Raw genomic sequence first — 27,210 nt, 5'->3', positions numbered from 1 at the left:
TACTTGAGAGTTTTATTCTTATTAGAACCGGGTTATATGTAGTGTATATGTACAGATTGTATTCACACCTGCACTGACAAAAACATTTTTAATAGCGTGATAATTTTAACTCGTACATATCTGTTATCAGTAGTTGTTTTAGTTCACCATCCGCATTAAGGCACTACTTTTGCATATTTTATACTAATAAGCTATCGATACCCCATCATGATGCAGTTACTACCCAAATTGTACATTGGCATGAGGCAACAACACTTGGACATTATGGAGCTATAGGTTACTTTGAAATATAGAAGGGCCATACATCTTTAGTACGCAACTTATTAAGGGAAAACTTATAATTTAAAGCGAAAGTTATTTTTTTCTCAACTATTTTTGTTTCTGACAGCTTTTCCATGCTACACTTTAATACTAGTTAAAGAGCTTGTTCTGATTTTCATCATATGGCTCTGCGATTAAGCACATGACAATGATTTCCAGGGAAACTCATGATCCTAAATCAAATGGAACTATTGAATTGACGTGAAACAATTATATGGCGCTGCAATGACGTATGATGACAAATATTAATTTACAAAAAAAGTATTGACGTGGAAAAACTTGATATGGAAATAGTCGGTTTATACCTGGATGTATAATAATCCATATACATTCTAGATTTCAGTATTTCCAAGTGTGTGAAACCATGGCAACCATGTTGTTTCAATTGAACACAATCGGTGTAAAACTAAACCAGCAATAAATCATGTCTCCGATCACAACGACGACAGTGGTCAATATTCCTAATATACCAATCCTATTGATATTCAATTTTCCCTGTATCAGCACAGACAATGATAATACATACAAGATGTAGATGATTAGCAACGGTGTTCATGAATTTCCCCTAAAGCATCAATAATTGTATTTGTTTTAAGAGCGAAGGGGGAAGAATTGCAAGTCAGGAGCACATGTGGAAAGCTCATTTTTACTGTGAAAGTAAATCTTTTTGGGGACATATATAGTGATGATATAGTGAGAAAAATGAAGACAGTTTATGCTAAAAAAGGCACGTGTTGTTGGTTGACAGTTTGGTCGGAATGCAACTATACACACAAGCCAAAACTATAGGCGACATTTGTTGAACTCAGTGTAAGATCGTATTCCATTCAACGAGTGTCATAGAAAAACATATTTTCACGAGTGGTTTATTGATCGCCACTCGTGGAAATACTGCTTTTTCTATGATCACGAGTGAAGTATTATTCAATCTGACAGTGAATGAATTCATTATTTTGTATATTTCCTAGATGTTGATTTTTTCATTTTTTTTATATTCGGCCTATGTTCCTCAATATCCCTTATTTTACACACCCCTTTGTTTGCCCATAGTACTCCCCCTCACGCACAGTTTTAATCGCTAATGAATTTTTCTAAACCGGCTAGTGGGAAAATAGTTCTTACTCCTGTTTCAGCGCAAACATTTTATAAACATTCACCAATATACTTCAATGAATGCATTTTAGTCCCGAATTATAACAGTTCAAGGTCAAACCTGAACCGGTACAACTGTGAGGTCACAGTGTAAAACGTTTTCGAGCTGGTTTCATAATGCATCAGTTTATTGCAACCACGCCCCCCCCCCCCTGCCCCCAAGTCCGGGGTAAACCGGGGATAGCCGGGGAAATGGGCCGTGTTTTTACCATCTAGGTGGCCCCGCAGGTGACTGGTGTATAATACACTGGTATTAACTCTTACTGCCAGATACCAGTTGGTCGTTTTCTTTTTTCTTGTCCTCATGACATGTTTTATATATCATTATGGTTGGGTATTTTAGTTTTGTTCATCGGTTAATTGTTGTGTAAATTTACGAAAAGTTCGTAGGATAAAGTAACACATTTTGAAAAGATATCTTAAAGATAATTTCTAAAAAAATCCTTTAATTATGTGCAACCTTTTTTAAAGTAGCTGTGCACCAGATGATCAATTTGCAAGAAAAAAATAAAATTGTTGAAAACTGTCATAAACTTGATATTAATGTGTACAATGCATTGAAACTTACTAACTACAGTACCACATAGTTAACAATTTATTTAAGTTTAGCAGTTATTTCGTATTTTTCCATTAAAAAAGATTACTGGGTATGTCTACCTGGTAGAATTCATTCCTTATGCGTGATTGGCTAGTCGGTGTTATCATGTGATATTACCGAGTTAGGTGTATAGCTTAATCAGAGTAAGCCATCGTAGCTCAGTGGATACGACGCGGGACTGCAATTTTGGCGACACGGGTTCGAACCCGGTCTCCAACACAATTTTTTTTTACATTCTGGTACTTTTTTACAATTATGATATCAAAGCGTTCTATTAAATGATTGTCCTGAGATTCGTTACAGAAAAAAACTTTTTTGGTGCCAATCTGGTGCACAGTCACTTTAATATCAAACTATATTTATTTTTAAAGAAGTCCTAAAATGGATCATTTCACGCATTTGTGTGTAGTAAATTCATTTTCACTATTTTAATTTCACTGCTAAAACTCCACATTTCACCGAAAAGCTTGAAAAAAATAACTTCGCTAACTAACTCAGTTCAAACATAAATTTACAGATGATTTATGAGGGATGGCGGGTTTTTCAAATAAGAAAAACATTGCACTTTTATAACGTTTAATCGTTTGTTTCTCTTGTAGCACATGTTGCAGATCATAAGAGTGGTAGCTCCTTTCGCGCATATTCAGTATAGTGTACAATTGGTTTTTCGTTAAATATATTTCACCTTAAGAAAATGCTGCCCATGTAAGAAGAAATGTCAGACGGATGACAAATCGATTTTCCCTCTTCAGCAACAGGTTGAGTAGGTGCACGCTTCGTCTATGAGACAACTTTGCTCTATTTAAGGCTTTACAAGACAGAGTCCAAACATTGTCGCCGACAAAAAACAGCAGCAACAACAGCAACAACAACAAAATTGACCTATTTGGTATAGCCACGATTTCGTGGCAAAATTATACAATATTATTAATCATCTATGTTAAACTCCACTTGAACAGTAATGCGCTGAAATATCCAAGTAGAATATGCTGTAAAGGCAGATTTTGTGCAACAACATATAAGCATTGAAAGTATTCTGAAACAATAAAGGTGCCTTGGTTCTGTCCCGCCTCTCAGGCAAACATTTTGCAGAGATGCTAGCGCTTTCCTTTTGTTTTGTTACCGTGTTGTCCTCCGTTTATACAAAATAACAGAGGAAAACATGATATTTCGCATTGTAAACTGCTGATGTCGCTGTCCTTCACATCACAGCTCAATTTGCTAAATCATGTATAATTCGCATTAATACTCCCAGGGGTAAAAGGACCCACATAGCTTTTGACTGAAAAAAATGTCTGTTTTCGATTGCCATATAAACGCGTCCAAAATTACCACAAGAGCAAATTTGTCCACCAGGGGCAAACATTTGTCATATAAATGGGGTTATAGAGAACTGGAACGCACTTAAATCTATTCATAGTTTTATTCCGACCGGAATTAGACTGTGCTCAGACAGGTGTAAAAAAGTAAAGGCATTATATACTGACAGCGGCGACAGAATCATGTTAAGCCATGTGAAATATTCAGTTTTATGGTGTAGTCTAACTGTGATATAATATCATGTCGCAAAGCGGAGAGTGAGAATGAGCTGACGTCATTCGGTTACCTCTTTAGGCAAACGGCTTTATTTTAAGTCTTTTTTATGAATTAAAGCAGAATGCAAGAAGTTGACAACACTAACAACACACATACAATGCACATAAATAACGGGAAATGGCTTCCGTTTAAAAAAGGTATTCTAAAGGACAAAACAACACACAATATACTTCAGAAAAAAAATCAAAGGTCTAGTTAAGAGTACGGAATGGTTTGATTTTCCAAATATGTAAGGTTATTTTTCCGATAAACAATAGATTCAAGTATTTAAAAAATACAAGTTAATATTTAAATGTATTGGGCATTCAAAAAATGAATGTCGTGCTGACACGAGATTGATCATTTAAGAAATAAAAGTCGTGGCCAATAGTAGATATAAGACATGTCTTACTGGCGTGACGTTTGCACGACATTCATTTTTAACGTTTAATTTCTTATGTCATGCCACTACGACGTTTAATTTTTGAATGCCCAATGTAACGCCAGCATGACATTCATTAATTTTGTGTAAGTCAATGGTTTATGCGATGCCAGCACTATTCTTTTTTGTATTTCAAATGTCTGTTATCGGCTTACTTCACTCAGCTTCATAATTTTTCGATGTTTGAGAAATGACTATTATACTGATAATCATACGAGCCCAATCTTGTAATATCATGTAAATAATTCCAAAACGGAACGCCTTTACGGAAAATGGCTTGTTCTTATCCGCAACCTAAAGGAATATATTACGTTCTTCGAGTTTTGTTTTTAACTTTTTTTGCGAAGAAGATCATACATTTAACTTGACCATCATGGGTCCGCGAATCATCCAACTTGAACGCCAATGTAGATAAGCCATGTGGGAATATTGATTATATAAATGTCGTCCATGTGTATCCGGGCTGGAACCGACCCGAGGGCAATTGCGGCAGTCGGTAACGATAATTCAAAATGATGGATTATATTTCCAAATAGGTGAGAATATTTATATGTTAGAAAATAATATGTTTTGTCGTTTCAGATGAGATGCCGCGAAAACACCTGAATCACCAGGATATCCTGTCAGTGAAGGGCTTCAAGCTTACTTCCGGTTCCACCTCATCTCTAAAGATCACAGCTCCATCCTCCAGGGCGTCCTCTGCATCTACACGGAAACACGCAGGTACGCCACTCAATTCTCCTACACGTTGCCGAATGCCAAATGAATTGACGTTTTATTTATATTTGAATCCATACTTTGTTGACTTAGCATCGAGCCATCGACCTAATCTTAGATTGAGATTGAAGGTACTCAAGATTAAATTCACCAGCTTACAAAGATAGTTTTTATGCCGGTGTCTTAATATAACCTAAAGTACTCATTGCCGCTAGTCAATGTCAGGACGATAAAATGTTACAACTAATAATTGCTTGAGTTTAATTAAGATTTCCAACTAGATGGTTTTGTTTCGTTATCCTCAAGGTCCAGGAACGTAAACACATTTATGTTGTCTTTGTTCATGACTGTCGTCAGCAGGGTGATACTCTGAACGATTTACTATTGTTGTATACATGTAATACATCCGTATGATCATCAGCCGAGATGTCGTTGTGAAGCCACGTTTCGGTGAATAACAGGATATCGAAATATTTCGGCAAAAAAAAAAAAAATGGCATTCAAAAAAATATTTTATGCTGAAAATACAATTTAGTCAATAATTGATTACATTGATGTGAACTGAAAGTTTGATGAGCTTGACGACGTTGAAGACAATTTATTACATCATTCTTAACTAAGTCACCTATTTCATAGCCACCTGACTTCTTCTGTAGTTTAATTGTATTGGAATTATTTTCTTTCGTTAACCAAGGGCAACGTGTCATGTCATATAGGTTGCTGTGGGCAGTTTAAGTGTATAATTTTAGTGTCTGTTCGACTTTAGGCTTTGCTCATCGGGTTATTTAACAAGACAATAGTTAGTATTTGTATTGTGGGCAGCTCCTTGTAGTTTCCATTGCATTGATATTAAGTTCCCTAAGACCATGGACATTGCCCACATGAACATGTTAACATTGCATTTATATCAACTTTCGTAAGACCAGGAACATTGTCCACATGAACATGTTAACATTGCATTTATATAAACTTTCGTAAGACCAGGAACATCGCCCACATGAACATGTTAACATTGCATTTATATCAACTTTCGTAAGACCAGGAACATTGCCCACATCAACATGTTAACATTGCATTTATATCAACTTTCGTAAGACCAGGAACATTGCCCAGATGGACATGTTAAAATTGCATTGATATTAACTTTCGTAAGACCAGGAACATTGCCCACATCAACATGTTATCATTAAATTGATATCAACTTTCGTAATACCATGAACACTGTACACATCAACATGTTATCATTAAATTGATATTAACTTTCGTAATACCATGAACACTGCCCACATCAACATGTTATCATTAAATTGATATTAACTTTCGTTAGACCATGAACACTGCCCACATCAACATGTTATCATTAAATTGATATCAACTTTCGTAATACCATGAACACTGTCCACATGAACATGTTAACATTGCATTGATATCAACTTTCGTAAGACCATGGACACTGCCAACATGAACATGTTAACATTGCATTGATATCAACTTTCGTTAGACCATGAAAACTGCCAATCTACACATGTTAACATTGCATTGATATCAACTTTCGTTAGACCATGAAAACTGCAAATGTATACATGTTAACATTGCATTGATATTAATTTTCGTAAGACCAGAAACATTGCACGCATGAACATGTTAACATTGCATTGATATGAACATCCGTAGGATCATGGACGCTGCCCATGTAAACAAGTTAACATTGCATTGATATTCACTTTCGTAAGACGATGAACACTGCCAATTTGAACATGTTAACATTGCATTGATATGACCTTTGCAAGACCGTGAACACTGGCCACTTGAACATGATAGCATTGCATTGATATGACCTTTGTAAGGCCGTGAACACAGGCCACTTGAACATTTTAGCATTGCATTGATATGACCTTTGTAAGACCGTGAACACTGGCCACTTGAACATGTTAGCATTGCATTGATATGACCTTTGCAAGACCATGAACACTGGCCACTTGAACATTTTAGCAATGCATTGATATGACCTTTGTAAGACCATAAACACTGCCAACTTGAACATGTTAGCATTGCATTGATATGACCTTTGTATGACCATGAACACAGGCCACTTAAACATGTTAGCAATGCATTGATTTTAACTCTCGTGAGAAAATGAACACTGGCCATAAAAACAACAACATTGAACATGTTAGCATAACAACGATATTAACTTTCATAAGTAAATTCTCACTGGTCGCAAGAACATGTTAGCGTGTGCACAGTACTTGACAACGATTTAAACTAGTTTAAAGTGTGATATCTGAACTACTAGCAATTCAAACCTATTAAGATCTCAAATGTATCCTTGTGATATCATGAGTGGATATTTGTTAAATTTCAGTAAGAATACATGTGAAGATCTATAACGCTCTAGATCGATTACAATTAAGATTATAAAGCCTTCTTGTGGTTGAATTATTTGCCAGTCAGGGACAATTGTGAAAAGGATTATTTGTCAGATGGGTTTGAAGGAGAAACTTTAAATACAGCACAACAATAACATAAAAAACATAAATAACATAAATCCAAATTAGAAAGGTGGGTCAGAGTGGTCCTAGATCAAATGTGTACTAATTGTTCCTGAAAAGTGATGTACATGCTCATATATCGAATCTGATAAATGTGTATATCTATGACGTCAAATGTTACTGAAATCATGTAATGTGACAAATCGTATAGACAAAATACACATGAATGTTATCTTATTATACATTTGGCTCAGACCGAGTTGATTAGGTATACAGTCATACAATAATTAATATTGGGCTTGAGCTTTGCACTTTGGGTATAAAGCCATTGTTGATATGACGATTACATTAACGTTGTGTGCAATGATTGTTACGTGTGTTTGTATCGATCATGACTTAGCTATCGTGTGTCCTCTCTCGTAATTCGGTCAGTGACGAGCCTTCAGACATTCACAGGGGAAATGACGATTGTAAAATTGTTATTTTTTTGCTGTTATTTATCAACGTAAAACGCAGTGTCATACTGATCATTGCAGTGGTTAGTAAAATAAAGAGTATTGCGATAAGTTCAGCGTGCGATTTCTCATGCATAGGTTTATCCCCTGGCCCTTACCCACACTGGCCGCTGTGCCAATAATAAGGGGGCGAGGGGCGAATGTATAGGTTTATTCTCTAGCCCCTTCCCACACTGGTCGTGGTGCCAATAGTGTGGGACGAAAGCTAATGTATAGGTTTCTTCTCTAGCCCCTTCCATCACTGGTCGTGGTGCCAATAGTGTGGGACGAGAGCTAATATATAGGTTTATTCTCTAGCCCCTTCCCTCACTGGTCGTGGTGCCAATAGTGTGGGGCGAGGGCGAATGTATAGGTTTATTCTCTAGCCCCTTCCCTCACTGGTCGTGGTGCCAATAGTGTGGGACGAGAGCTAATATATAGGTTTCTTCTCTAGCCCCTTCCCTCACTGGTCGTGGTGCCAATAGTGTGGGACGAGAGCTAATGTATAGGTTTCTTCTCTAGCCCCTTCCCTCACTGGTCGTGGTGCCAATAGTTAGGGACGAGAACTATATATATACGATTATTCTCTAGCCCCTTCCCACACTGGTCGTGGTGCCAATAGTTAGGAACGAGAGCTAATAAATAGGTTTATTCTCTAGCCCCTTCCCTCACAGGTCGTGGTGCCAATAGTTAGGGACGAGAACTAATATAATTATAGGTTTATTCTCTAGCCCCTTTCCTCATTGGTCGTGGTGCCAATAGTGTGGGACGAAAGCTAATATATAGGTTTATTCTCTAGCCCCTTTCCTCACTGGTCGTGGTGCCAATAGTTAGGGACGAGAGCTAATATACAGGTTTATTCTCTAGCCCCTTCCCTCACTGGTCGTGGTGCCAATAGTGTGGGACGAGAGCTAATATATAGGTTTCTTCTCTAGCCCCTTCCCACACTGGTCGTGGTGCCAATAGTTAGGGACGAGAGCTAATATATAGGTTTCTTCTCTAGCCCCTTCCCTCACTGGTCGTGGTGCCAATAGTTAGGGACGAGAGCCCTATATATAGGTTTATTCTCTAGCCCCTTCCCTCACTGGTCGTGGTGCCAATAGTTAGGGACGAGAACTAATATATAGGTTTCTTCTCTATCCCCTTCCCTCACTGGTCGTGGGGCCAATAGTTAGGGACGAGAGCTAATATATAGGTTTCTTCTCTAGCCCCTTTCCTCACTGGTCGTGGTGCCAATAGTTAGGGACGAGAACTAATATATAGGTTTATTCTCTAGCCCCATTCCTCACTGGTCGTGGTGCCAATAGTTAGGGACGAGAGCTAATATATAGGTTTATTCTCTAGCCCCTTCCCTCACTGGTCTTTGTGCCAATAGTTAGGGACGAGAGATAACATATAGGTTTATTCTCTAGCCCCTTCCCTCACTGGTCGTGGTGCCAATAGTGTGGGACGAGAGCAAATATATATGTTTCTTCTCTAGCCCCTTCCCTCACTGATCGTGGTGCCAATAGTGTGGGACGAGAGCTAATGTATAGGTTTATTCTCTAGCCCCTTCCCTCACTGGTCGTGGTGCCAATAGTGTAGGACGAGAGTTAATGTATAGGTTTCTTCTCTAGCCCCTTCCCTCACTGGTCGTGGTGCCAATAGTTAGGGACGAGAGCTAACATATAGGTTTATTCTCTAGCCCCTTCCCTCACTGGTCGTGGTGCCAATAGTTAGGGACGAGAGCTAATGTATAGGTTTATTCTCTAGCCCCTTCCCTCACTGGTCGTGGTGCCAATAGTGTGGGACGAAAGCTAATATATAGGTTTATTCTCTAGCCCCTTCCCTCACTGGTCGTGGTGCCAATAGTGTGGGACGAGAGCTAATATACAGGTTTCTTCTCTAGCCCCTTCCCTCACTGGTCGTGGTGCCAATAGTGTGGGACGAGAGCTAATATATAGGTTTCTTCTCTAGCCCCTTCCCTCACTGGTCGTTGTGCCAATAGTGTGGGACGAGAGCTAATATATAGGTTTCTTCTCTAGCCCCTTCCCTCACTGGTCGTGGTGCCAATAGTGTGGGGATGAGAGCTCATGTATACGTTTATCCCCTGGCGTCTATCTACACTGGTCCTTGTGCAAATAGTAAGGGTTGAAGAGCTTATCTATAGGTTTATACTCTAGCTCCTCCCCACACTGGTCTTTGTGTCAATAGTGTGGGGATGAGAGCTCAGGTAAAGGTTTATTGCCTGGCCGCGCCCCACACTGTTCGTTGTGCCAATAGTAAGGGTGCGAGAGGTCATGTATAGTTTTATCACCTGACCCCTCCCCACACTGGTAATTGTGCCAATAGTAAGGGGGCGAGAGCTCATGTATAGTTTTATCACCTGACCCCTCCCCACACTGGTCGTTGTGCCAATAGTAAGGGTGAGAGAGGTCATGTATAGTTTTATCACCTGACCCCTCCACACACTGGTTGTTGTGCCAATAGTAATGGGCAAGAGCTAAAGTATAAGTTTATCCCCTGGCCGCGCCCCACACTGGACGTTGTGTCAATAGTAAGCGGGCGAGAGCTCATGTATAGGCTTATTCCCAGGCCCATTCCCACACTGGTCGCGGTGCCAATCGTAAGGGGCAAGAGGTAATATATAGGTTTATCCCCTGACCGCGCTCCACACTGGCTTCGCCCCTCACTTGTCGCTGTGCCAATATTAAGGGGGCGAAAGCTCATGTATATTTTTATCCCCTAGCCCCTCCCCATTCTTGTCGCTGTGCCAAAAGTAAGGGGGCAAAAGCTTATGTATGGGTTTATCCCCTGCCCCTCCCCACACTGGTGACTGTGCCAATAGTAAGGGGGCGAGAGCTCTGTATAGATTTATCCCCTGGCCCCTTCCCTCACTGGTGGCTGTGCCAATAGTAAGGGGGCGAGAGCTCATGTATAGGTCAATCCACTGCCCCTTCTCATAGTGGTTGTTGTGACAGAGAATATGTATAGATTGATACCCTGATCCTTTCTTATACTATTCCCGGTGAATGAGGGCACAACGTTCCACGGATAAAACATCCAAAGCCTGTTTGACTAGGTGGACAAAACCTCCCACAGCATTTTGACAAGGTGGACAAAACCTCCCACATCATTTAGGTATGGTGGACAAAACCTCCCACATCATTTAGGTATGGTGGACAAAACTTCTACATCATTTAGGTATGAAGGACAAAACCTCCCACATCATTTTGACCGGTGATGGTGGACAAACCTCCCACATCATTTTGACCGGTGATGGTGGACAAACCTCCCACATGACTTTGATACGCGCTTGCTAGTAAAGACACATTGGCACTATCACCGATATTATTTAATTTGGCATTACTCAAAAATACAAAAGCGGTTGCGCCCAGCTATTGCCGGTTTAGGAAAGAAAAGTAAATAACAAAATGCAGTCTATTTGTTTAGTAAAATGTGCTACTATTGTGATAGTCCGTATTTGTAAAGAGGATCGTTTAAAACTAACCTATTTACTTCAACACCCCTGTTCCTACCCACTTCTATTCTACAATTGTATTTCTTCTGTTCGCATATTGATAATAAATATATCGTCCGGCTTAATCTTGATATTACGGCTGCTTACCCATATTGTTATATTATTGCGAACAAATTACAGTTTCGTTACCCTTAGTTCTAATCGGCTATGAAAAAGTAAACGGATAAGAAGTGGTGTCTTAGATGTGTTCAATATTAATAGAAGTTTTCTGTAATACGGAATGTTTAACCTGTGTATACAGTGCTTGTTGAGGGACTTCTCTTATTCTATGTTTTGTGTCGAATACAAACACTGAATGGATTTAAGCAAATATCATCTGGATGCTTGTTCAATATTTCAATAATTGGATAGGTCTTAACTCCACAGTCAGGTTGTTTGAACAATGTATTTCTTTTCGTGATCGAATATAATGTACATGTTTGCTTGATATGTATGCCAAAATAATTTGACAAAAGGTTAAAAAAGGTAACTTAGATATTTTACTGGAATATTCCTTAATAAAATACATCGTATTTCCATATGTCAACGGTATTATATTTTTGAAATGTTCTGTCTATCGGAAAGTTCTACAGTTTATATATGGATAGTTGAAGCTCTATTCTCCGTTCTTGTTCATGTCATTTCCGTACAAACCATAGGTGGCAGTATCAGTGATGGCGAACAAACATGTTCACATAATGGAGGGTCTCCAAGACTGGCTTCACTCCTTGCCAAATCAATCTGAAATGTTCAGGTGATGGACACATAACTACATCTGCGTTGAAGAGCGTCACTGCACAAACACATTCTCTAAAACCGTGTTTAAAAATAATAATGGATTTTCATCCAATCGTTTTTGTTTTAATGTTTTAGACGCATTATTTGGCCAAAATTTCAACTTGACAGAACTTTGTAGAACGATGGAACGCTGAGATCGTGGTCAAGGATTGCGTCATTAAAATACAAGCAAATCTAACATATTTTACACGTGTAGAAGCAGAAAATAGCATAGTCTTTAATAGGCTAAGAAATATGTTCATATATTATCTTTCAGAAAGGTTATTTAGATCTTAAAGTCAAGTATTAATCGATTGTTTACTAAGTTGTGACCCGTGGTGACCCATACGAGAACCCCTTTAAGTCACGTGATTCCTCATCCTAAATACCTTCTATTGTATACATATATAATTTCATCTCAAAACATTTTTCCTGCATTTCTGACTGATACTACCACCGATAGTACAAATAGGTATACGATTTAGAGAATAAATATTCAAAATTATAAACAGCGATTAGTTAAAAAACTGTCTTCGAACATCCGATCAAATCTTCATCTCACAGCTAAACAAATTTTCGTCCAAGCCTTTATTCTATAATCTTCGTGTTGCTTAAATAATGACACGACTAAGAGCTTAACATTCAAATGTGAAGGTTTAATTGACCCGAAAAGTGAATTACAATCGGGTTCAAATTATGATTATATTGGCTCAGTGTGTTTATAATTTTGAAAGACGTATATTGACCAAACAACCATAATCCGAACTTGGATAGAATCCAAGACGATATTTACGAGATCCGTATTAGCTTGTATGTTATGTTCAAATAACCATATATCAACTATATCTGCCTAGGTAGATATGTTGGTAGATTTAAGGGTAGGTATGGGCAGAAAATTATGAATTCTTTGAAGCAGAATTTTGTTACATCAGTATTAAACAAATGCATATCAATGAAATGATATCTGGCGCAATCGAAGAACCCGTATAGCATTATATCATGTTAAAGCTGCACTCTCACAGATTGAACGATTTGACAACTTTTTTTATTTTTTTTTTGTCTTGGAACGAGTCAATTTTTGCGAAAATCCATGGAAACGAGTTATATAAGACTGCTGACAAAAACTTATATTGCAGATTTTTATATTTATGTTCAAAAATTGATGTTTTATGCATTTTTGTAAACCGTTAGTAACGGTTTAAGACATAAAACATTAATTTTCGAACAGAAATATGAAAATCTGCGATCTGATATTTAGTCAGTGGTCTTTAATCACTGGGTTGCAGATATTTACGCAAAAACATTGCTCATTCCAAGACAAAAAACTAAAAGTTGTCAAATCGGTAAATCTGTGAGAGTGCAGCTTTAAAACCCTTATATTTCTGAAGCACATCACTGTCGAACATTAATAGTCTTTAAACAGTATACTTCTAAATGTCATTGAACGAGTCAACACATATATTATACCCTTGGCCTATTTGATTGACTGTCGAGCCACCCGTTACTTTCACCATTCCGATCGCATAGATATCGATGACTTTTTCTCTATAGTTAAGTATCGGCAGGTTTAAATGAAAATGGAAAGGTTTAGAGAATAACCGGGGTGTCTTTACATTGAATGTCTATGATGGATGAGGCTTTTACAACCCCTGCCACATTCGAGACATCCTGCAAGGACGAGGAATACAGTGCTTTTGAAATGTATGTTTGCATCATCTGAAAGATTCCACCGTATTCAATCAGTTAAAATGGAAAATGTTTGTAAAAGTTAAGCGTCTTCAAAGGGAATAATAAATGGAAGCATTTGCATTGGAATACTCCGCTATTTCATATTGAAATCGAAGATTTATAGGTTTTTAAGTGGCTCGCTGGCTCATCAAGAGGTGAACTTTGAATTTGGTTATCTTTTAAATGTAGGTAATGAAATATGTAATCTGTTGAACTGCTTGAAAACTAAAAGGTGTGCATTGAATATAAAGAAGTTAGATGATCTGAAACTTTCAATAGGAATTTCATATCATGATCAAAATATCTGGCACGAAGGGATAGAGTCGGATTGTCATTCACGGTTTGTTTTGTGAAGGAAAGTTATTGTGAACGTAGCAGAAATAAACCTTTAACAAGAGTGTGACAACAAAGGCATAAATGATTGGGAGCTATATTTGTGAAACATGTTATGACTTTGACGAAATTTCTAAATTATAAAAAAAATAATAACAATGTCGCAACATTAAAATACAACATGAGGAGTATTTACCTTTGGTGAAATGAAAAACGAAACGAACGCTTGAAAACAAGGGGAAAGCTTTACCCTTTAAACGTCGTGAAGCGTCCATGCTGGATTAACCACAATGACAGGTGAGGTATTTGATATGATCTTTGTAACACAAACCATTAACCATTTACAATTGTATTATACTGACCCAAATTTCCTACCTCACTAAAGTACATTGTTTCACACGAGGCAATGGGTCGCGATAAAGAAAATGAGATACGATACAGAACATGTACTTGGTTAGAAAGTGACATAAAAGTGTATTGTGTTTCGATCATCATTATTATCCTCCTTCTCCTCTTCCTCCTCATCATTATAATCCTCCTCCTCCTCTTCCTCCTCATCATCATATTCATCATTACCGTCGTCGTCGTCGTCGTCGTCGTCGTCATCATCATCATCATCATCATCATCATCATCATCATCATCATCATCATCATCATCATTATCATCATTATCATCATCACCTGGTGATAGTGATAGTAGTGGTAGAAGAAAAAGAAGAAATATAAGTGGTAGTGGAAGTAGAAGTGGAAGTAGTAGTAGTAGTAGTAGTAGTAGTGGTGGTGGTAGTGGTAGTGGCAGTGGTAGTGGTAGTAGTAGTAAGTGTAGTAGTAGTAGAAGTAGTAGTAGTAGTAGTAGTAGTAGTAGTAGTAGTAGTAGTAGTAGTAGTAGTAGTAGTAGTAGAAGTAGTAGTAGTAGTAGTAGTAGTGGTAGTAGTGGTAGTAGTGGTAGTAGTAGTAGTGGTAGTAGTAGTGGTAGTAGTAGTGGTAAAAGTAGTGGTAGAAGTAGTGGTAGAAGTAGTGGTAGAAGTAGTGGTAGTAGTAGTGGTAGTAGTAATAGTCGTAGCAGTAGCAGCAGCAGCAGCAGTAGTTGAAGTAGTAGTAGAAGATATGTAGTTTAAGTGCTTTGAAAAGTGCAATCACACTATTATGGACGTATATCGGTTTAGAAAAGTAAGCTGCAAACCAATAAAAACACCTTTCACTAACAGTTTATATGTCGTAATTATTTTATATTTAACTTTCAAAACTAATCACATTTTACGCATGTAATCTTTGACTCTGCACTGGGGCTACCCGCTATAAACTTCTTCATACACGTCGATATTAAACCATGCAAACCTTCATTTAATCTATTGGTTATATACCTTCAACTTTCAAATCATTCATTCGACGATCGAAGAACATCTACATAAAGTTGCTTGCTAAAGACTTAAGCGAAGTTAAGTTCTGTGGCATGTATTGAAGAGGTCACAACACAAATGGTCTTTCTTTAATAAAGTCAATATGTTATAACATTTTAGGCCTAGTTAAACGGCTTTGTACATAAACATTAAGAGGACATTTGCATTTTCATTACACTATTTTTATTAGTCCTTATAGATATTACGAATGTTAATTCGCATAAAATAACTATAAGTGTAACAATGATAGATAGTATATTTCAAAGGAGATTTATAGACGCTCTTGAAAAATGATACCTACTTATCATAACGTAAACAATATATTTCATGAGAAAATTATTACACTTCATGGGTGAAATCGGTCGCGCATCTATCTTTAATAATATAGCGTTTTTCCTTTCGAGATATACGCGTATAAACAAGTGTAAGCCCTTCTGGGGTGAAGTTTTGCTCTCAGTTTTCCCTTTTTTCCCCTTGACAGTTCCTGCGTGGTTTCACAACCCACTACAACATTTTTTATACTTAAAGTTTTTTTTTTGTTTCTGCAGATTTTGTATCAAATAGAAAAGTAGTTATAAAGTGTTTTCTGACGCATAACCGGTAATAGATAACCGGTAATAGATTTGTGCCAAAACATGAGCGAGCCCGTTTAAACATGCAAGAGAATAGCAAATTTAATTGTTTTGATTCCTTTGTCTTAAATAATTGACATTTGAAAAATATGTTTAGGCCTATTTCTTCCATTCAATATATATCCATGCAAAAACAATGCGCATTCAATATTTATATACGATTATAGGTACAGGAGAATCTACATAGCGGAACCGCAAACAAATCTAAGCTGGACTATTAATCATTGGAAGTTTTTTTCAGAAATGGAAATAATATATTTTTGAGATAAGAATTAAAAAAAAACGTACACCAAGGGTAACCCCTTATTTACTTTTCCTGCCCTTTGTGTTCTTACTCTAAACAGCTCATGCACGAGATCTGTGTATTTGACTTACATGTGCACGTTGCTATTTCATTCAAAATAAGTAGTAGGGTCAATGGATGAGAGTGAAGTCAATGTATGGGTTACACCGACAGGTTTGTCTCCATAGATGTAACCAGGATCAACATGCACGTTAAAAGACCATAGTTTTACAGTATTACATGTTACTGGATATGGTTCATTTACAAAACACACACACACACGTACCATGTTACTAGATGTCGTTTAGAGATTTAACTTTGAGTAAGATGACGACTTTTATCGAACTCAGAATTGAAAGTGACATATAGGTTTTTATTCACTGACATTAGGTTCAGGTAGAGGCTTTATTATGTTTAAATAACTTCTGCTAGATAACTGAATGTATGCCATTTAATTATACGTCACATCTTTGCCCCCTAGTTACGACATTTCACGACAAAACATTTTTAATTTGCATCCAAACAAATTCAATTTCAGACTTGTGTTGTAAGCACTTAACAATGGCTTTGCGAGAAACTGTTTACTTAACATTCGCGGCGTCTTTGGAAGGAAAATTATTAATGCGACAGTGTATATTAAACAGTTGGGTAAATATGAACATAGTAGTAAAACTTTTCATATCTTCATGACTTAAATACTTTATTGAAAAATCATCTGAAATTATCAAGGGCAATCGACTTGATCAAACAAGCGAGAGTCAAATGACGTCATTGAAGACCCCATGGCGATTGGATGAACTTTGGAATTCTTCTTAAACCAGGACTAGGTTACTGGGACATATTGTTTTGCCATAAAAACAAAACAAAATAATTGTGTTATCGCATTTAAGATATCGCACTTCATCAATTACGTGCACAGTATTAACAAACAGTCCACTTATGAATGGGAAACACTGATACCTGATAAGAAGATACAAGTCATTATCAAGAAGGCTGAACACACTACGGACACAATAAGTGAATGGATGACGAAAATGGATTCCATAATGCTTATTAATTATTGAATTAAGTTCAGCAATTCTTAAGACACATTATCTTATCGGTATAGCTCTGTCAGAGATTTTGCTCTAATAAAAGTGAAAGGAAAATCAATGTATCGCTATGCGAACCTTTGCTTGCTTCTTCAGAAGAAACTGTAGTTTCTGTTAATGGTCAATTAACCTCAGAGCATTCGACTGGAACGTTTCAAACATGTTGCCGCCTCAGTGCAAAAGCCTAGTCTACCCTCAGATGGTCAATATTTTTTCTTTACTCAATTACTGGGGGCAGTCACACATATTGAAAGATCAGCATCGATCCCTGGTTGATCCTGTGAACTCTGGTATTAATCTCCACATGTTAGCCAGCAATGATGTGTGTATAAACGAACGTCCCGCTACCTAATTTGAATGAAGTTACAATTAATGAAAAACCCAATCTGATTTCACATGGACTCAGTATTGAATTTAAAGCCTGCAAACCAAATGACCGATTAGAAAGGTTTTGAATGGTTTAAGTTTGGTGTCAAACTAAGATTTCGTAATTTATTGCAGAGTTATTGCCGGAGCTGTAAACCGGGTTGTAGATTGAGCATATTTTTTCTTCTTAATACTTCCAATGTGTATAAGAAATACAATTCTAAAGATAAAGCAGTGTTACAAGATTTCGACTGGATTTTACAATGTACCTGCAATTGTTATACATGGCAATATGGGTAAAAGTGATATTTTAAATGAGATACTTTGACTTGCGAAGGTATAGGCGAAGCAAAAGGACTTTGAAGATGAAACAAATGTATTTGATAAACACTTGCTGACGATTAAGTTTCAATGTTAATAAGTGAATCGGGAGGAAAGTGTCTGCTGTAATATTCATGGCATTAGTGCTGTAAATAAAATGGATGAGGTTGATGAAAAACCAAGTTGTTCCAAAAAGAGAAAATCGTGCAACGGCACTCTGTTCACAGGTGAAATTATATGTGTTATGAAGTCATAAATAGTGCTTAAACGATGTTACTCTTAGTGCAAAAAATATATTTTAACAGAAGTCGGGTGAAAAGGGAAAATGAAATTATTTCAAACTTCATGTAACTAACAATAAGGCACAATATTTTATAACATATCATATACATGTATACGAAATAAATAGTAGTACAAGTATACATGTTGGGTGTGCTGAGGTATTGAGCTAATTGTACAAATAAATAGTGTATCCTAAATCAGTTGCAATTCAAACACAGAAGTAATACAAAGTTAAAAATACATTGGGGAATCATAATTTTTGCTCATAAATATCCTGAAAACGCTACAAAGTTTGCTCATTTCGGAAAGGGGCAAGTAATAAAATTTATCAAATGTCATTTAAATATACTTAAGTAGACCTATTGGTTTTCTTTCTTGAATTTATTGCAAATAGACTATTATATTTATCTATGTAATTTGTTAAACTTTAAGTAGTCATTCCTGTTAATATCTATCTGCAAGATTTGTAAAAGACAATCTGTTTTCATACTTATGACGTCTTTCGTGTACGTTATAATCTTAAGATCTATAAATCTGTACAGGTCATGAACTAGCTACAAAGAACACATTAAACTTTTCCCCTGACTGTGAATGGATGTGTCTGTACTCTTCTTTTAATTCATCTGCTTTTCGTGCATTATTATTATTTACTGTCTAAGTACAAATGTAATAATAATGTACTTCTTTTTTTTTATTATTTTCGTTTTCTGAAATTATTTACATTCAGACGTCAGGTTGTCGTTTTATGTTTTTATCTTTAGGCTTATGGTGTCTTCGTTTGCGACTGCATGTGTATTAAAGATGCACTCTTACTCCAAAATAAGATTTACCACAATTAATACAATTGTTTTGATATACCAAAAGGTTTGAATAAATGTCGAAAAAATGGTTCTTATGAGGGATACCGAGTTAAACTTGAAGGAAAGGTGCAGAAAACATTTTAACCTTAAGAGACTATAGTAGATCACAGTAAATCGTTTAGCACTCACCAATCATTTAATATAGTATAAGAGTGTCACTTCAAGTATAAAGACTAAATAAATGATGGTCTAGTGCAAAATGATGCTGACATGTTTCCCTCCCTGATAACGAGCAACCCGATGTCGTCACGTGACGTTGATTTCATAAAAAAGCTTTACTCAGCTTTTAAATAAATATAGTTGCTGTCATTATGTTTAAAATGCTTTTTGATTACCTCATTTGAAATGATTACATCACCACTGCCAGATTATACTATGATTAATACAGTTCCAATAATGAATATAACAATGTTTGCATAATATGCAAAGCGCGCTGAGATGACGCCGTTATTACGTGTGATGAGGAACTCGTGCAGGTCTGTTCAGTATAAACATTGAACACAATGATAAGTGGTAAAGTTATGTCGCTAATGTTCATAACAATTTTGAACCAGAATTTTGACGGAAGTAAGAGTTTTTTTAAAAACTTCTAAACATTTCTTTTCCGAACACGTTTTGATGCCATTCATTTATATCACTCGTGAATTCAAGACTGAATCCCAGAAATGTTTATTCGGATATGATTATTTCTTAACATTATACTCCTTAAACATACGGATATACAGTGTCAGAGTATTATAGCACTATATGCATGTTTATTTGTTAAATATTCAAAATATGTATACATAATTCAAGTTTATAGCGCGTGCTTCGTCTTAGAGTCTGGTGGTGTCAACAATCATCAAAGTTTTATACATTTGATGTGGTTTTTTTGTTTCTTTGCATTATCGTAAAAATAATACTTCGAATAACGTTCCAGTGGAAAATATTGAAAACAAACATTATTTACTATTACATTCACTTGGAAATTTTTCATATTTTTGGTATTCACGTAAATTATACATTAACAATGGTGCCATCTAGAACGTAGAAGCCGGTTCCTTACATCAATAGCTTGGTAATGGGTTTGAATACATTAACACACTGATCCGTGGGTAATCGGGTTTAGATAATATTCGGGCTAATTTGTACTTAAAAAAGATCAGTGGGAAAAAGACAACGAACGCTGTATTGTGTAAGTCAGACGCACGCGGATTCGCTGCAATGTTTGCAGGTAAATACGTACCTAGAAGTGCAAGGTGTTAGTGAATTAGTGTACAAGACAGTGCCAGTTTATAGGCTCATTATAGAATGGCCAATGAACCCACTGTGTACCAATGCGCTCAAATATATTTCACAAGACATTTACAAAAGCATTGAACATGTTTTAGCGTCATTTTGATACCCTCAGTGTAAATAGTGGCACTCAAGTGTTGAACGTTATTATATAAATCAAGTTAATTGCACGCAGTTTTTGTATAGCTGTTTTCTTTTTATTAAAACATGCACTTAACGAGTTATAATGCATGTGTTTCGGTTTAAATGGAAACATCGACCTAAGGGCCGGTAACAAAGATTTCAATACCCAAAAACAGTACAGGGACACTTCGTTTATGCATTCAAGAAGGCTTGCCTACGGAAATAAGCAATTTTAATGATGGCTGTGACGCACTCATGGCGTTGATATTAAAACGTATACAAATAGCAGATCTATATGACAGTTCAATATTGACTTTCAAATGACCTATATTCTATTGAGCTCTCTCCTGCAGAAGGCATGAACATAAATATTTGTTTAACGCTTTACTCCTAGCATATATGTATAAATGGGATGGAACTTTTGATCTCACTCTTAGTGGGATAAGAGGGTAATCTGGCACTGTTTGAATACTCTCTGACAACACCATGAATGTATTTAACTATTCATCTGACAGGCTTATTTGTTTTATTACAATGAGTTCATTTAAAAAATGTTGTGATCTAATAACTCCATCATAAGTATAACACGGATCGCAATTTTAATTCAGTTTAGTTTGCCTGAAAATTCCTCTCTTCAATCTGTCCACTGTACCAGAAAGAGACGCTATTCTATAGACATAGATCAAATAATGTTGTCCGAAACAACATAATTCTTTGGAATATTTCTACATCGTAAAGCATGAAAACACAGTCAAGTATTGCACTGTAGCGTACATAGAATATGCAAGAAACTCAATTCATTTTGTCCAACATATCTTTCACGTATCAATAACAAAAAAAACTAGAATTATTTTCATACCTGCCGTATATTGAATTTTGTAAATCAGCAATCAGCCGTTATAAGTGTCAATCAGGTGAATGGTTTATTTAAACAGAGGCTTGGCTAGTATACAAAATATTATCTCGGTTAAAGGGTTATTAACATGCTTTTATGGCTGTCACGTTAAACCATTTATTTGTGTAATAACAGTCAAAACTCTCTATGTCAAACTTGTTGGGACCTCGAGAAATACTTCGAGATATCAGACTTTCGATATAACCGAAATACAACAAATGTTTAACTAAACCCAACATTTTTGAAAACATTTTGACATAACCAGAACATCGAGATAACAGAGTTCGACATTAGGAGGATATTCGATTACATACTAATAACCTCACATACGTAATGGAACAGTGCCTTAATATAATCATTTATATGGTTTGTGTTATGTCACATATAATACTTTTATCAAAGTGAAAAAGGAAATTTAGCTAAAAAGCTCTTTTTTTAACTCGCCTTTTTATATTTTCAGACCTGAACGAAGACCAGGTGATTCAGTACCTGCACGAGAATCCAAAGTTCCTCGAGGACTATGTGTTAAGTCATGTGAACCAGGAGCGCCTCAACCGCTGGACCGCATGGAAGGAGCAGGCGCGCCGACATCGACACGGCGAGAATCTCAACGGTAGGGGTGTTTTAAAGCACTTCAACCAAAACCAAACATGTGTCATATATATTATAAAAATATATAAAATAATAAAGACGTTCAATGTAAGTGTTGAGCAAAAAAACACTAACATGACAGCTTCTTTTTAGCAATACGTAGGCAATGTCTCTAATGCACCAGTCAATTGTAACCACGCCTCCCCCCCCCCCAGGTCCGGGGAATAGCCGGGACTTTGACTTTCAGTCCAGCCAACCCCGGGTAAAATCCCTGCCCTGCGGGGACGAACTGATGGTTAAACCCCGGCAAAATGCCCCCGCACCCCAGAGACTCTATATAAAGCCCAATCTCCGCTAAATTTGACGCTATGGCAAAACCACCGCGGTCACCCGGCCCTGCGGAGCCACCTGGAAAGTAAAAACACGGCCCTTTTCCCCGGCTATCCCCGGTATACCCCCGCACCAGGGGGGGGGGGGGGGGGGGGTGGTTATAATTGACTGGTGCATAAGTAGACGCATATTGTCCAAACTCAGAATCATTCAAGAAATATAAGTCTCTTTTATAAATTTGTGAAATAAACTTCACATTCACTCCACACAAAATATTAGGAAATGACGTAAAGGCTTTTTGAAAGAACTGACATTATTCAGTTATAATATCAAAGAAATGGCGCATTTAATTATAGTTAATGGTGTTTTGCGACAGTCCGTAAATTACATGAAAATACGTTGCGAAAAGTATACCACGTATCTCATTTAATTTGTTTACTAAAATATAAATCCTTGCTGGTGCTTTTGTCTGCAATTTATAAAGAGCAAAAGTCCAACTGTCTGATACTATTGTTCACGTTAACAATATGATATTATCTTATTTTACAGGAGAAATTATTCCCGATCGGAAGGCAACATTAGCGAAATGGAAGGTAGGAAGCAAGTATTCCTCTTGTTACTAGTACTGATCAGGGGTTACACACTCTCCTGACAAATGCTAAGATTCAGATGTTCTGTGTAGGTCTTACTTTATCTGACATAATTATTAACCAATCATCTGTTTGTGTATTGTTCGATCAGATCATATACACATGTATGTTATTCTCACAATAGTTTCTCCATACAATACCAGATAAGACATGTTTCAAAATTAAATACAGTCGTGAAATTTGTATTCCTACTTAACATGTTGTATCTCAGAATCTCGTTTACAAAATGAATTTAAAAATACATTTATCGCTAACTCTACGTTAACACAAACAAAAAATCTTGACAACAGTCGTAAATAAAGTTTATAAATAGAAAACAACGTGTGGCTTTCTGCACTAAGTAAATTTGATGTTATAAAGAGGACACAGTCACACTATTTATCTTAGAGATTAAAAAAACCCCACCCAATCCCGATGACATCGAGTAGCTCAAGCTATGTATTAATACCACCCAAGGATCTTCGAAGGGTCATAACGAAAGCATTTTTGCCTTTGTTATGGAGGTTCAGTGGTCTGTTCAATAAGTTTGTGGCTCAAACCCTTTATTACGAATTTTTTTAAAGGTACCTTTTTTTGTAGGCGTCGATGCACTCGAAGAAGTGGAGCCTGTTGCAAGAGCTCACGCGGGATATTCACAACCACTCAAACAAGGCGCAGGTCCTCGCCGAACTCGCTAACTGTATAGCCACAGGTAAATAGAGTTACTACTACTCCACACACTTTTTGTAGACACATTTGTCTCTCCTCTATGTTTTGCAAGAAGAGAATGGAACACTGATTCATTTGACATGATTATGTCAAATCCGTTTTAAATATAAATGAATAAAGTTGTGATCAAGCTATTAAAGACCATCTACCTTACGAGGTTAATTAAGTATATAATTAAGTTTATTCGTAACAAAAAGAGTTGTTAAAGTTACACGATCCTATTTTGTATACATTGTACCAGTTGTACAACTGTTCACTACATGTGATTGGGTTGTAATTAAATTTGATTTACAATGGTGTAAGACCATAAACATGCATACCTTACCCAAATCAATCAATCGTTGATCTAATTATTTTAGGTATCTTAAAACATCTTACATTGAGCTGTGAACCTACTCACACACATTGCTGAAGTGTTTCATCATATTAGCATTTTTTTTTCAATTTCATCACCCTTGTCTCTCTGTCCTGTAGCTACCTCAGCGGAGGGCCACAATCTCTACCTCATAGATACCTCCCAGCAACAACTATACTACCAGAAACCTACCAACAACAACAAGTGAGTCACTCATCTGTGGTAATCATAGTAAACATAGGGTGGAGAAGTGGGAATGTAAAAAACAATGTATTAAACTTATGTACAAATTAAGCACAGATCATTGTATAATGATGGAGTCAATCTTATGCATTTGGTTACTTCTTCATTTGGATAACCGTTTCGAAAAAACCCATATGCACTCTTATTGAACATTTCTTCGAATGTTACTGGCGTAATACGTGAGAATTTGTACAATGTTATTGATTATCAACTGATAAACATCGGATCTCTATTATTACCTTCGTTTGCTGGCACTGTCACGTGCAGGATATGCTAAAAGAACATCAAAGCATGGCAATTATACTGCAATCATATGCCACTATGGTTTTAGACGGTGTCTGTTATCGGATATCGGATGGACACTAATTAGTGCTATTCGGCGCATAAAACATCATTATCACCTTCATTAAGCTCTTTAATAAGTGTTGCTAAAAAAACAAAAGCCAGTCCTTATTTACGAAGAGATGCCTTTAAAACGTATTGCTATAGCAACAAAAGCTAAGCAGAAGTAACTCTCCTAAATCGCTTCCCTAGAATTGAACAATGCAATCTTCAAATAGTTTATTAATTACAAAATACACTTTATTGTTGAGTTCAATGGCAGTGTGTTTGACTGTGCGAATGGTAATTCATTTTTAATCATGTAGGAGTGAAATGACGTCATCATGTGTTGGGAGCGGTCGCCTTTCGTCAACTCTGGCTGGATATGTCGCCTGCACAGCAGAAACCGTTAGAACTGGCGATATTTTGGCGGTATGTTTCGCAGGAAGACTAGCGGTATTCACACATATTGATTACTTCTGGGTCAATTTGATCATTGTCATTGAATATCCCGGAATGGTAGTACGCATGTTTCAGAGGGCAATGAAACGCCACGATATTGTGTAAACCAATTCAATATTTCATTTAATCAGAATGTTTGAACTCATTAACCTTTTAATTAATTTCACAAAACGTAATTAGCGAGATATGGTAGGACAAAACGGTTATACTTTTCTATACCATCTGTACTGTTCTTACTGAGAAACTAGTCACGATCTTTGTTTACAGGATGATCGGTTTCCGGACGGGCTGGCGGTGGGTGGAGAAAAATGCCAGTCTGTGATGGGCCTTCCCATTATAAAGGGGGACGGATCATTAACTGGTTAGATTTTTATTACATACGGGTTTATCACGAGTAATACATAGGCAATGAAGAATATATGTTTCGGTATTCAAACATATCTTTCAAATGTATTGTTGCAGAAGGTTGTAGAGCTCTGACTTCCTTGTAAACATGAATGTTATCCTGTCTTGTGTGATTGGAAGTGTCCGTAAGTGTGCATCGAGACGTTACTTTGTGCCGATCATGTTAAACAATTTCATTCAAATAAGTATAGGTAAGATGCAATGCCGACATGAGACAGTTATGCCATGCTTATACCTGAAATTACCGTTATATACGGTATGTTTACCTAGTCATTCAAAGATTCACCAATTTGTTTGTATCACATAGTCTATTGAAAATTCCCTTATGTGTTTTTATCAACTAGTCTAATATATAATAGTTTGCATTATCTGGTCTATTAAAAAAGCCCTTAATGTGTTTATATATTACTTAGTCTATTGAAAGTCGTGTGTTTATTAACATTCATGTGTACTTCCTTGAATAAACTTTCTTCTTCTTGCGCGTTCTTATAACATGTCAAGTATAAATTTATTTATCTCTCCTTTTCTACAACTTGGTTGCTTGTAACTGTATGATGTATGTTAAGTCGGCTAATAGCTATTAACTTGCGTTATTATGCTTATTATAACCGACTTGAAATAAAGAATATCTTATCTTACCTATTTTACAGGTGTTATAGAGCTGTACCGCAATGTGGGTGGGGGAATTTTCACCCTGGAGGATGAAGAGGTACTGCTATAAGTTTCATACTGTTATTCACTTATGCCATTGTAGAATCAAATTGCATATTTACTTTGTATTTTTAGTTAATAAACGAGTATGTCATCGTAAAATGATATGTAAGATTCCTGTTGATATTCTATAACTATCGCTACATTATCATAATTCAAAATATTAATATCGGTATTAAAACGTTGCTATAAATTAAGTTGAATGTTATTATATTTGGTAATGTAGTAAATAGGGCAATGTTTTGTTTTTATGAGATCCTTGAAAATGACTTGGTGTAAAGTTTGTTTCATAGAAACTGTTTACGCCGGTGCAATGAAATGTTGACAGTATTGCCCTTACCATAACTGTCCATTACCCGATCATATAGACAAATATTTTCTCCCATCTCAGATAAGTAGATCCATTAATTTAACCATGCTAGAAATTCTTATCTTGCCAACGGGCGAAGATAAAATGCCCGTATGGAACTTCTTTTAATGGTCACCACATTGTAATGACCTCCCTTGTTGAAGACTGTCGTGTGTAGCGCATCATGGAAACCTTGTCTTGTGGCAATATTTAGAACGCTAGTTAATTATTTCTCGCTTCAAATGTCACCAGAAAACAGTTTTCACGCATCTGTCAAGAAATAATGCTTCACTCTTCTTAGAACTATTTAAAGACCGATCAGACCATTTACATACTCTGAATCACTGCGCGAATATCCATGACAACCACGAATTATCACATATCCGTACGCAATTATTTTCACTAAGCACAAAAGAGTTCCAGCAAAAA

The 27,210-nt window shown here is 36.6% G+C and overlaps 1 protein-coding gene across 12 annotated transcripts in view; it reads left to right on the top strand.

Annotated features, from left to right (window-relative positions):
• LOC128214242 (probable 3',5'-cyclic phosphodiesterase pde-5) overlaps positions 1-27,210 on the top strand; it is a 53,682-nt gene that overhangs the window by 3,657 nt on the left and 22,815 nt on the right. For 7 of the 12 annotated variants that reach the window (XM_052920609.1, XM_052920607.1, XM_052920611.1 and 4 more), the window contains exons 3-10: positions 4,671-4,811; positions 22,117-22,269; positions 23,127-23,170; positions 23,807-23,918; positions 24,410-24,494; positions 25,181-25,286; positions 25,584-25,677; positions 26,372-26,430. In XM_052920609.1, the coding sequence (XP_052776569.1) occupies positions 4,671-4,811; positions 22,117-22,269; positions 23,127-23,170; positions 23,807-23,918; positions 24,410-24,494; positions 25,181-25,286; positions 25,584-25,677; positions 26,372-26,430 (794 nt within the window). Of the gene's footprint in view, positions 1-4,670; positions 4,812-11,430; positions 11,777-11,984; positions 12,045-13,919; positions 14,426-22,116; positions 22,270-23,126; positions 23,171-23,806; positions 23,919-24,409; positions 24,495-25,180; positions 25,287-25,583; positions 25,678-26,371; positions 26,431-27,210 lie in introns of those variants that run through there. The other 5 variants (XM_052920616.1, XM_052920614.1, XM_052920613.1 and 2 more) reach the window with 5 other exon arrangements.

This window comes from Mya arenaria, chromosome 13 (genome assembly GCF_026914265.1).
Source record: "Mya arenaria isolate MELC-2E11 chromosome 13, ASM2691426v1".
Taxonomy (NCBI): domain Eukaryota; kingdom Metazoa; phylum Mollusca; class Bivalvia; order Myida; family Myidae; genus Mya; species Mya arenaria.
The sequence above is the reverse complement of the archived record's forward strand: the minus strand, read 5'-3'. Positions and strand labels throughout refer to the sequence as shown.